The sequence below is a fragment of the Trematomus bernacchii genome, unplaced genomic scaffold (genome assembly GCF_902827165.1).
Source record: "Trematomus bernacchii unplaced genomic scaffold, fTreBer1.1, whole genome shotgun sequence".
NCBI classification, from domain to species: Eukaryota; Metazoa; Chordata; class Actinopteri; order Perciformes; family Nototheniidae; genus Trematomus; species Trematomus bernacchii.
In genome coordinates this window covers 5,098,537-5,109,817 of record NW_022987513.1, presented here as the reverse complement: position 1 = coordinate 5,109,817, position 11,281 = coordinate 5,098,537, and the positions used below count along the sequence as shown (strand labels likewise).

Genomic DNA, 11,281 nt, shown 5'->3' with positions numbered 1-11,281 from the left:
ACACAGCGGTTGCCCGACCAATTCTGAAGATCTCTTCCGTATTCGGAGGTTTTAACTAGTTCAGAGTGTATTATCAACATTCTTCATTAACAAAACTAAACAAACGGGGCACTAAATCAAACTCAGGCCCTGTCCACACGGAGACGAAAACGAACCGAATTCGATATCAAAAAAGTCTTCCGTCCACACGGAATCGGCTCAAGAAACGTGTCCGTCCACGAGACCGCTCGACCCGCTGGAGACGCTGTAGTACATATAAGTATGTACATACATATACATATGCCTGTAAGTGGCGCTGTACTTCCGCCACAAAATACACCAAAAGCAGCGAATAAGACCGATGACGATTATTATTATTATTATTATTATTATTATTATTATTATTATTATTATTATTGTTGCTGATGGTTGTGGAGCTGTAAATGTTGCACTAAAATCTGTATCATGGTCAGTAGCGTCTGGAGCACGAACGCAACCCTGTGATCCGCCATTGTTGTTGTTGTTGGCAAAACGCATCAGCAATGATGCAGGGGTGAGCGGGAGAGGCGGGGCTATGGCGTCATCGTTTTCAGGGAATGATCGTATAGGGCGTACACACGGAGCCGCAAGCGTTTAGTCCTCAGACCTACCCACTTTGGGAGCCGTTATCAACGTGTATCGAATTCGGGCTCCGAATCCGCGGCTCCGTTTCGGCCTCGTGTGGGCGAACCGTCTATACGATAGAGAACGTTAGCGGATTCAACTGATATCGTCTCCGTGTGGACGTGGTCTAAAACTGTTGTCCATGGCCAAAGAATGTACGCCAGTGGGACCTACGCACCTGATAAGAAGGACTCCCAGATGTCCACAAACGATAAACTATCTCAGGTCAGCTTTTGCTCGGCAACCAGAAGTAGCCAGAGCTGCTCCTTCTTAAGAGAGATAGCAGCAATACCCCGAGGCCGTAGACCTATGCCATGGGACAGGAGATAGTGATGGACTGGGTTAAAGGTTAGATACCTAAGCAAAATATTCCCCAAGAAGCACTAACATACAAAAGTAGTATCACAAATATATTGCAAATTAACTTAAATGCTGTTACTTACTGTAGATTAGGATTACCCTAATAAATCATGGTCCTCTGCTTCTTCCTCAGATGAACCGTGTCTCCAGTACCGTCGGAACGTGTATTATCCTAAATCTAAAGAGCTGCAGGTATTATTGTCAAACACATTCAATAATATTTGATATAAGCTAATTATAAAATGCTTGTCGTTCATCACAAGAAACTTGGAGTCTTATTTTCCTGATGATTGAAGGATTGTTGTCTTTGTGTTGCTCCTGAGCAGATAGAGGATGAGGGAGTGCTCAGGCTCCTGTATGAGGAGGCCAGGGGCAACATCCTCATGGGCCGATACCCCTGCGACCCCGAGCACTGGACCACACTTGGAGCCTTGTCTCTCGCTATAGATGAGGGAACTGGTCTTGATGGGCAACAAATCACTACTACTATAAGGTAAGCTAGAAAATATGGTTAAATAAAGTTGACCAAATTGTTGATATGGGTTTTCTAATGCTTTTGAAATGTTCAGGTAAGCGCCTTGTTGAACCCTTGGTTTCTTAAAGCAACAGTTAGATCTTTTTCGAATTAGAGTCATTTTCCAGATGAGAAGATGCATACTACTAAATGTTGGTTTTAAGCCTTTTTCAGACACAGGCTAACTGTTTCCCCCTGCTTCCAATGTTTCTGCTTAGCTAGACTGATCTCCTGGTTATAGCTTCATATTGATCTTACAGGCCTAACAGTCATATCTTCTTGTTAATCTATTCATTTAAATAAATAAGCCAATTTAAACTAACCCTAACTACTGTATACAGGATATCTTTAGTTGGCATTGAACGTATCGAAAAACTAAATTATTTTTAAAAACTACATTTAATTTAGGTAAGGTACAGTAAGTTTATTTATATAGCACATTTTCAGAGGCAATTCAAAGTGCTTTACATCATCATTAACACTTAACAAGAAGACAACAGAAAGGAACACAATAAATAAACATAATGGAATAACAGATTCATAAAAACCTGCATAAAAGAGATACAGAATAGTTTAAAAACAACATTGTAAATACGGTAGGTGCTAAAACAAGTTAAAAGACTTCTGGGTAAGCAGATTAAAAAAGTAGTGTTTTTAAGTCGTGACTTAAAAGAACTCAGCGTTGGTGAAGACCTCAGGTTTTCTGGAAGTTTGTTCCATTTGTGGGTAGCATAAAAACTAAAAGCAGCTTCGGCGTGTTTGGTTCTGAGCCGGGGAACAATGATGATCTCAGAGCTCTGGGTGGCTCGTAACAGAGCAGCATGTCGGACATATAAGTTTATAAGTTAGCAATACAATTTAAAAATCGATTCTGTAAGCTACTGGTAGCCAGTGCAGAGATCTGAGTACTGGGGTGATGTGTTCTACTCTTTTTGATTCTCTGATTTGGTCAGGACTCTGGCAGCAGCGTTCTGGATTAGTTGCAGTTTAAGTGATTTTTTACAGAGACCTGTAAATACACTGTTACAGTACTCAAAAACAAATGCGTGAACTAGTTTTTCAAGGTCTGGTTGAGACATGAATATTCTAAGTCTGGCTATGTTTTTCAAGTGATAGTATGCTGTGGGATTTGAAATTGAGGTCGGGGTCCAGAACTACGCCTAGATTTCTCACCTTTTCCGATGTATTTAGCAGTAGGGCTTCTAGTTTAGCACTTACTTCAGCCCGTTCCTCCCTTATGGCACCAAAGATAATGGTCTCGGTTAAGTTTTTGTTTAATTGTAGGAAATTGTGGCTCATCCAGCTGCTGATTTGTTCCATGCAGTTGGTGAGGGATTGTAATGGTCCGTAGTCGCTAGGCTTTATTGTAATGTATAACTGAGTGTCATTCGCATAATTGTGGTACGACATTTTGTTTACTTTTAGGACTCTAATTTAAGAGTATAAATGCTGATTTCTAGTAGGATAATCAACCACACAGACTTCTTTCTCTGTGGGCTCAGCACTTGCTTGAATGGACATTTTTTGAAGTTGTCAGCTGACCTTTTAGGAAATGAAGAAGTAAGTACTGGCCACTTCTGCCATTTTGTCAAATGGTGAGAGGTCGCCTCGATTCAGCTTAACTAGAACTAGAATAAAATGGACACTGTGAAAAAGGGCAAGAAGCAAACATTTGATAAAGTCATAAAATAAGCTTCCTAAAGTACAATCAGCAACTACATGTTGCAATTCAAAGAAAATCCATAGGAATTATGAAGAAAATGTTTAAGGAGGTGTTGTTTTTTTAAATGCTGATAATAATGTGCTACTGTAACATTATGATTTGTAGTTGCTACAGTAAGTACGAGAATGCACAGAAGGACATTTTTGTTTTATAATAAACAATAAAATAATAAACAAATGTCTGAATGGATATTTATGATAATGTCTCATGTATCTGCTCACAGTATGAATGTCTGAGTTTGTGCATGTGGTTTGTCACTGTTTGGTCTTTCTTCTCTGACCATGAAACTGAGTGTCATGTGCCAAGCTTTCCCAACAATAGAGGAAATGAGAGACTTGTCTTCTAAACAATGTCTCGTATTTCATTCCAATAAAATCCTTAAATTACAATATGATTGGACTATTAGCCATTATCTACTGATGGAGACATGCTTTGTATTATAAGTACTGGTTGCAGATACTACTTTAGAAGAAGAGGTCATTTTCAGAAGAACTCTTGGTAATCATCAGGGGATTTGTTTTTATGTCCATGAAGAAACAAAGCTCAATAGAAAGACAGTTATTGCGAAAGCAGCACGTTTTGACTTCATCAGGGTCATGATTAAAAACACACAAAAAAACAAATAAATGTAACAAGCTTGAATGAAAAACAGTCAATTGAGTGATTTAGGAGAGAAATGTATCTGTATATTGAGGTTTACAACACCTGTAGGAGTGAACAAAACGGATTATTTCAGGAGAAATTGATAGTAATAATGGCACTATACAGTTGCATATGATCGTCTTGCATTGATGCAATTCGTAGTTTTTTTCATCTTACATACAGAGCAACCAAAGCATTGTGAAACACGATTAAACAGTACATTTTGATAAATAATCCGAATGTAATAGAATGTTATCTTAAAGGTGGGGTAGGTAAGTTTGAGAAACCGGCTCGAGATACACTTTTTGTTATATTCCATGGAATGCTCTTAACATCCCGATAGCAATGAATATCTTAAGTGCTTTGACAAAAATGTCATCTGTGGAAGCCGTAATACTGTAAAAATAACTGGATGGCCTACCTGCCTGTCAGCCTTCCATCTGTGCACAAACTTATCTCGTGCCCTCATTGGTCATGTGCGCGTTCGTGTGTGTTGGAGGAGGGGCTCTGTAAGGAAGTGGCAGATTTTCTCCGGTTGTGTATTTTCAAATTCTAGCGATCTCGAGCTGGTTTCTCCAAAATTACCTACCCCACCTTTAACCCCACATTTGCACAAAAAATATGCACTTCCAAACTTTTCTCCTCTGCTTTCCACAGAGGGAAGAAGCTGTCTTCTTTCCTGCCCGTACATGTTGCCATGGGCAGTGGGGGGTTGCTCTCCACTCTGAGAGGGAAGTCGAGTCGTCAGACGGGGCTGGAGCAGAACCTGTTGGAGGAGTACAGAAAGATCAGCTCACCTGCTGGGAACTCTCCTGAGCCCACACAGCTCCTCCACCAGTACCTCAACACATGTCACAACCTGCCTTACTATGGGTAAGGAGCTGTATAAGGAGCCATTTATACCAATGTTCGTTTTGGCACCTAGTTAACATTTAGACGTTGTCTTTATATCAATCAGAATCTGAATATTTTTTTAAATAATTGAAATACATATTTAGTTGTAGTTTTATTTTTCACGCTAAGTTATACTCTGAATTTACTACACAAACAGGTGCGCTTTCTTCGGTGGAGAGATTGACAAACCAGTGCAAGGGATTCTCCAAAGGGCCAAACGCAAAGCTGTCAACGTTGGGATCTGCCTGGAGGGAGTTTATGTGATGGATGTAAAAGAGAAGGTGAGCACACATTTATCAACTTATCGTCCCATGTATGTATATATACCTGATAATACATGCTGACCTCATGATTGCCCGTTATATTTAAATGTGTTTAAATAAAAATATCACTTACATTTTAGCCAACATACTGCCAGAACTGCAGGATTTCCCTTCCACCACACTTCCATCATCCTTATGTAGTCATTGCAGACAGAGCCAGAGAGTTTATCATTTATATTTTTTTCACATTCCAATACTTCTTACTATTCTTGAAAACTAGATGCTTTTGCTCTTTAAAAGGGTGTTTACCACTATATCAGTGGCATACAATTGTGTTAATATAACAATGAAATAGTTATTTCTGGGACATGTATTGGCCAACAACAGTAGTTATTGTGAAAGGCCTAGCACAATGCGATGTTTCTCACTTTGTACTTGTGGATACTTGCATAAGCATTGAGCGCATTTCCCTTTATGAAAACGAATCTGATTACTCCGGTTAAACCCATGTTTTCCCAGCATGTGCTGCTGGGTCTGCATTTCAACGAGCTTTCCTGGGACCACAGCTACCCCGAGGAGCAGGGGGACTCACACATCCTGTGGCTGGAGTTTGATGGAGAGGAAGACGGCACTCCTGTCAACAAATTGCTGAAGATCTATTCAAAACAGGTGAAATAGAAAACAAAAGAATATTGGTGAAATAAGATTGAATTCCCTAATCATCTTATAAGACTATATTTAACACCTGCACATACAGTGTCACCAACCAGCATGGGTACTGACATCGCCCCACTGTTCAGCATTTATTTTTCTTGTCTTCATCAATTCTGAAACGTCTTGCTGCTGAAACAGATGTTGTCCTTTTATGCGTGTCACAGCGCACAACACCTGGTGTTTTTCTGGTGCAGCTGCTATGCATATTTTTTCTTAACCCAACACTCGATATTAGTGTTGAAACCTAATGGAGTTCAAATGTTTTGTTGTACTCTTATGTATCATCCGTGTTCAATGATGGTTAGGTTTAAAAGTCAACAGATGGTGAAGAGAGGTTACATAATGGTTGAGGCATGATACATAATCACACAGGGACCTAATCCAAAGCTGGCAATATGCCCCTTCATGTGAAGTACAGCTGTTTATGTACAGTTTAAGATAGGGCCGCAATACACTATCATTTTCAATATCGATATACTGTATCTGCCGTTTAATTAGTATTTAATTTATTCACTTAAATGTGAAAAGCAAGAAAACTCCACACTTAAGATAGTGATAGTCTGATAGTTTTCCATAAAAAAAATTACTTTTATGGTTAATCCAGTATCAAAATAGTCTTTATTTTCTGTTGATCAACAAATTGTTGCAGCTCTAATTTAAGGCTTAGACTCAAAGGGGCCCTATCATGCTCATTTTCAGGTTCATAATTGTATTTGAGACTGTGACATCTTTACATGCTTTAATGTTCAAAAGCATGTTTGTGGGAGAGAAACTCCTTCTGTAGGGAACTTTTGGATTTCAGCCTTTGCAGACCATCTCCATGCACAGAAACCTTTATAACACACGACAGGAAAGGGAACTCCACAAAACATGTAATATGGCCTTGTTAAACATTCGATCTTCTTTCTTTTGTCTTCAAGGCAGAGCTAATGAGCGGCTTCATTGAGTTCTGTGTGGAGCTGAGGTCTGCGTCTGAGGGAGGAGCTGCAGCCGAGATGGACGGAGAGGTGGGGGCACATCAGCAGCCTGGGGGGCAGGACGGCAACAAGAACGGACGAGGAGGACGGCGCGGGATGCTGCGCAGGCAGAGCAGCGTGGTCTGCAGTCGGGTCCAGTCACTTAACACTATCAGCTACGTGGACAATGGTGAGTCTAATTATTGAATATAGTAGTAAATACTACTCGCAATTTACCCTTTCTGAAATAAGCTACTTCCAGACTAAGACAAAGACAATCTCCTTTTAGAAGCTTCAATTGGTGTATTAAATCAATGTTTTTCTCCGTTGTCTTTCAGGAAAAGAAATCAAACGTTTGAAACCCAAGCGAGCCGCGTCCTTCTTCACCCGCCAGGTGTCTGCAGCCACGTACTCTGCAGCCACGTACTCTGCTGTGCAGGTGACGGAGAGTCTGGAGCAGGGGTAAACTCGCCAGAGGCCCCATGCCTCTCACAGACCAAACCTGAACACTTTACACTGATACTTAAGGAGAAGACTTGATACAAGCCTGAGACATTTAATTGAAAATATATGAACATGCAAAGGACCAAGTGAGGCATCTAGGTGTGAGCGACAATGTTTATCCTCTGAAGTTGTGTTTATATTAAGAATACAGATATGTGAAAAACAAAAAGGGTCTAATAACCTCTACTCTTCTGAGGTCGAACTGAAGGGGCTATTTTCTATTAGGTAGCCTTACATAAAGAAACTATAATGACATTTCAAAAGAGCAGACCTCCGCCAAGGCCAGTGGTGCATTCACATGCTCCCCAAAGTATCCTGTTTCCAACTGCAGTATGTTCATTAGCAAAGATGTGTTGTAGTTTAATGCTAACAGTGTTTAAAAAAAAAAAAAAGAAAGAAGGTGAAACCTGTTTCCATTAAGTGTCCCAATTTGGAACACGTTTTTTAAGTTTTCAAACACTTTATGAATGCAGCATTAATGTATCCACCCTGTGATTTGGATGTCATGGGTTCTTCGTTAGCACATGATACACCCTTCCACTAAATGTCCTGAACATGTCCTGAATATGTGGCACTTTTCCCGTAATCCTGCTGAAAGATAAACTTAGCTGTGAACTATCCTTGGCGGAGGTGAATAGAGCGTTCTCTGAGCAACTTATGATGATCTGACTTCATGAGACTAAGTTAGCCCTACAGACAATGACTCAGTTGATGACTGTATATCTCATGACCGTTCTGACCTTTCTGCAGCACTCAGGAGCTGCGTTTACTGCAATTCAAAAATGTAAACCTCATTCGAGTATAACCACTGCTTTACCTCTTTTGGGGGACTTTGACGTAAAAAAAAAATATCACAATACACTCTTTTTGTGAGAGTTAACACACTCAACATGACAAACACTGTCAGGGGACGATATAAGGGCGTGCTCTCAACTTTTCTGCTTTTTCAAACTGCCAGTGCCTTGTCCTCATCTAAGGGTGAAGACACTTTAGAAAAGTACTGGTAGAAACGTTGAGTGGTTGTTACTGAGTCCGTATAGAAGCACTGTGTCTGTGCTGGGGAAGTATCTCTTCTATATTAATTCGTATCAAATAATTCTGCTGTGAACGTAAAAATGAATAGGATAAAACGGACATTTAACAAAATCTCTTGTAAGCAATTATTGAATCAAATCACCATAGTTATGCTACTGAATGATAAGCAGGTTCAAGTTTAAAAGGAGAACAGAATAACAGCAGCTTGGCAGAATAGGTGCTCTTTGGATCCAAGGACATGAGACCATCCCTTTTTAAGACGTTAAGTTTAAATGTGAAGGCTCTAAGCCCATTTATTTGAGGCTTTCTGATTTTTGCGAAGCAGTTTACTTTGTGTTCTTTTGTGATTACCTGTTGATCAAAGAGCTAAGTAGAATTTAACGGATCTCTTTTTGATGGTCAAAGTTTCAAGTGATGCATCATCCATGGCACAGCTCGGACTTGATTATCAAAGTAAAACAGATGCAGAACTGATGAGAAAGAAAAAACAACCTCCTTACTGTTAGCACTCTACTACCTGTGGACCCCGCGTTGAAATAATTGTTTCCATTGCAAACACAAAAATGGGTGACTACGATGGATACACTTTTGTTTGTACAAAATTGTGGCCTCCTGTTTTTTGAATTTTTCTTTTGTTTAGAAATAGTACAGTTTTCATAATGTGTTAAGGAGCAAAACTGCTTCTATAAAATAAGACATTTCTGAGATTCATTTTCAAAGGACAGGACTATGTGCTCTGTGGCAGACCAACTGACCAATAACCTCTGAATATGCTGTTGAACTCTGTCTGTACACCAAAGCAAGCCTTCTAACGTGCTGCAACACAGTATGCTACCTTAAAGCCAGACCTCAGTCTCCACAACATGTTAGAGTCCCTCCATTTGCCTCTCTGAACTTCACCCTAAACAGGCCGTTTCTTTCATGTACTTCAACAAACAAGCTCTAATCACTAATAGCCATTTTTACCCTGCCTTCCACATCATGTATTCTTCCTGATTTTTCCACAGCATGCAAACTGACAAATATTTGTACTTTTCTTTAACTCAATATGTCAGCTGTGTCTGTAACCTACCTGCAGCAGTCCACTTATTGTTGCTAACTTACACTATGCATGTCACATTGTAGAATAGGCATTCCACATCAGACTACACACACCTGATACTGCACTATTAATACTAATACACTGTTTATATACTTGTTTTTCTATGGTTTGTGAGCTTTTACACGAAAATATTTGTATTTCATTTTCATATACTTGTCAGTGTTCATGCACAAGAATGAAGCAAAGAAATAGGTAATTGTCTTCTCAAGCAATCACTTTGCATTAAGTGCCTTTTTGTTTGTACTCAGTTGGCGTCTGAATGACTGTTTTTGGTGCTTGGAAACCAGGAATGGATATTATTGCTATGGTTTAAAAAAATATATAATCATGTTTATAATGTATTTCCACATTTCCAGCTACACCATATATTTCATATTTCATACTGTAGCCGATGTGAGTATATTGATAAAGTGGATGACTACACTGGGCTGCTGTTGAACAGTGTGATTCCTCTCAATGGAGTGGTTAATCTGCCTTCATTAGAATATGTCTGATATGCTTTTTTTTCTTTTTTAAATAAATTGATGCCAGGCCTATCCATCTCTTAAAGGTGTGTGTAATACTTCACCTACTTATGTGTGATTTTATCGAAGCACTATGTTTGTATTTCTATACATGTTGACACGTTCTACAGTAAGTGCTGCTGAATGTAAGCCTAATGATCTCATTTATGTGAGAGGCACCGAAGAAAGAAATGTCTCACCATTAACCTCTTTCTTCTAAAACCTTATATGTTGCTTTGCGCTCTTCTCAGATAATACAGTTGTAGATTTATTTTACGGTGAAATCAAGAACGTGTTTGTTACAAATTGGTAATATAATGAGGGATGTGGTTTATCGTTGCTCTATGATTAATGTGTAAATAATTTTCAATGCACCTAATAATATTGTATTTACTTTAAATGAATACTAATAAGTTGAACAATGCCGAGCAGATCACAGGTTATTATTCCACTGATACATTGTTGTCCATAATGCAATATTATATAGTCTTTTGTCAGATTTTCAGTCTTTGATCAATAAAAGAAAAGTGTTTTTTTCTCAAGATAAAGAGTGTTGCCCTTCGTTTGTACTGGATTCAAATGTCTCCATTTCTTATTTCCACTCCAGCTATACAAAGAGAAGGCAAGAACATATCTCTGGTTTATTCCTTGATTAAGCATCACAAATGTGTGATTGATAAGTCAAGAAGGTCCAAAATTGTCCTTGTTTTTAGTGGTCTTAGTTTTTACAAGTTCTATATTCATATAGAATCAGAAAATGCTAAGTTGTAATAATTATGATCAGATATTGCTGTTCGACAGGCATTTCTCTGCAGAAAGAGAAGCTACAAATCTGCCTAAAGGTGTTTCCTCAGTTTCAAACGCTCCACTGTCGCCCCCTCCTGACCGGACAGGATCCAACAGTGATCCATTTGAAATGGACAAACAACATACTAATCCAATATATACTGAAGAATATGGAGGGCGGTGAGGGTGGTTGGTTCAATGTTTAAACGGTCAACGCAGTGGATTTAAAGATGAGCACATGGAGGCAGGAGTTCCAGATCATTGTTTTTATCGTAATTTGTTGATTCTTGTTTGTCTTAATTGTTGTCTGGTTGATTGATTATTTACTCAGACAAACCATTGGTTCTCAAGAGTTGCATGAGGCCAGCCAGCTTCTTTGTTAAATAATGTTTATGTAATATTATTACAAAGGTTTCATGAAAATATCTCGTAATATAATGTTACTTTAGAATGCTGAAGAGTGTGTGACATGTGCAGTAGTGCACTTCTGGACTGTTAGACGAGAAGTGCATTCATCACGGAAGTGAGTCTATTCTCTTGACTACACCTTCTCTTTGACAGAGTAACACCCAGTCTATGGTAACACCACAGGTTTAAAGGGATTTATTTAAATCTTTGAACAATGCAGGTTTCATGAAAAGGA

General features: G+C 39.0%; 1 protein-coding gene across 2 annotated transcripts in view; it reads left to right on the top strand.

The window, feature by feature from the left end:
- The window catches only part of frmd8 (FERM domain containing 8), a 13,612-nt gene extending 3,223 nt beyond the window's left edge, over window positions 1-10,389 (top strand). For both annotated transcript variants that reach the window (XM_034113004.1, XM_034112996.1), the window contains exons 5-11: window positions 1,136-1,194; window positions 1,329-1,495; window positions 4,539-4,754; window positions 4,933-5,056; window positions 5,558-5,707; window positions 6,673-6,898; window positions 7,047-10,389. In XM_034113004.1, coding sequence (XP_033968895.1) covers window positions 1,136-1,194; window positions 1,329-1,495; window positions 4,539-4,754; window positions 4,933-5,056; window positions 5,558-5,707; window positions 6,673-6,898; window positions 7,047-7,174 — 1,070 coding nt within the window. In that variant the 3' untranslated portion in view covers window positions 7,175-10,389. The remainder of the gene's footprint in view (window positions 1-1,135; window positions 1,195-1,328; window positions 1,496-4,538; window positions 4,755-4,932; window positions 5,057-5,557; window positions 5,708-6,672; window positions 6,899-7,046) is intronic.
- The last annotated feature ends 892 nt before the right edge of the window (window positions 10,390-11,281 follow it).